General features: G+C 60.2%; 1 protein-coding gene across 1 annotated transcript in view; it reads left to right on the forward strand.

Annotated features, from left to right (window-relative positions):
- Positions 1-107: 107 nt before the first annotated feature.
- LOC104544454 (mitochondrial ubiquitin ligase activator of nfkb 1-A-like) overlaps positions 108-984 on the forward strand; it is a gene marked incomplete at its 3' end in the record, with an annotated part of 1,366 nt that continues 489 nt past the window's right edge. Inside the window, exons 1-4 of the mRNA XM_010189332.1 lie at positions 108-224; positions 464-551; positions 634-754; positions 872-980. Of these exons, the coding sequence (XP_010187634.1) occupies positions 108-224; positions 464-551; positions 634-754; positions 872-980 (435 nt within the window). The remainder of the gene's footprint in view (positions 225-463; positions 552-633; positions 755-871; positions 981-984) is intronic.

Consider the following 984-nt stretch of genomic DNA (forward strand, 5'->3'; position numbering starts at 1 on the left):
AGTTCCTTGGGGACAGGGGCGCTGGGACATCCCTGCCACTGGACTGGCACGGCCCTGTCCCCAGCCAACACACACATCTTGCAGCCGTGCCTCCCAAGCCTGGCACCATGGACGCGCCGCCCATCACGCCCGGGGAGCTGCTGTGTCTGGGCTCCAGCCTTGCCTTCTCCGGCCTCTTCTACTACCTGTACAGGAAGAAAGCCAGAGTCGTGGCACGCATACAGGTAGCTCCGTCCCTCAGATGCTCCCTCCTGCCCACTGTCCCTTCCCTGCTGCCCTACACTGGCCCAGAGCCTTTGATTTGGATGCACCTCTCTGATGCAGCCTGCTGCATCCTCTACTTACGTCACAATGCCCAGGAAGGTCCCATCCTACCACAGATCCCCACAAAGTCGTAAATGACCCACCCTCTGCCAGCCCATCTGCCCTTATCTGTGTTCATACTCAGTCCCTGCTCTTCCAGGAGGCCCCAAAGCTTCAGGTTGATGACAGTTTACCGGCAGTGGTGTCTGTAGCCGATGGGAGGTGCCTGCCTTATGTTGCCCTAGAAGGTAAAGATTCCCTGTAGCCCCCACACCGGGGACAGGCGCCAGGCTCTCTTCCCTTGACCGTGATGCAACCCTTGGTCTCTAGGCATAGTGCTACCAGCCAAGGCTGCGCTGACCAGCCATTACCATGAGGGGCTGCAGGGTGTGATCCAGAAATTGCTTCTAAAAGAGCATCGGCTGATCTGGAACAGCTTGGCCCGGAACTGGTGAGCGATGGGAGGGGATGGCAGGGTGGGCTTGTGCTGGTGGGTCTAGACCCCCACCCACTGGGGCCATTCAAGAGACCGTTGTCCACATCTCAGTGCTGCACTCTCTGTTTGCAGGAGCGAGAGTGAGCGGGTGCTCTCGGAGCAGGTCTACACTGTGCCCTTCTTGCTGGCCTCGCCAGACACCGACGCGGTGACGCAGGTGAGCGTGGAGAGCCCGCTCCGAGCCG

Source organism: Mesitornis unicolor, unplaced genomic scaffold (assembly GCF_000695765.1).
Source record: "Mesitornis unicolor isolate BGI_N332 unplaced genomic scaffold, ASM69576v1 scaffold35067, whole genome shotgun sequence".
In the NCBI taxonomy this organism is placed as follows: domain Eukaryota; kingdom Metazoa; phylum Chordata; class Aves; order Mesitornithiformes; family Mesitornithidae; genus Mesitornis; species Mesitornis unicolor.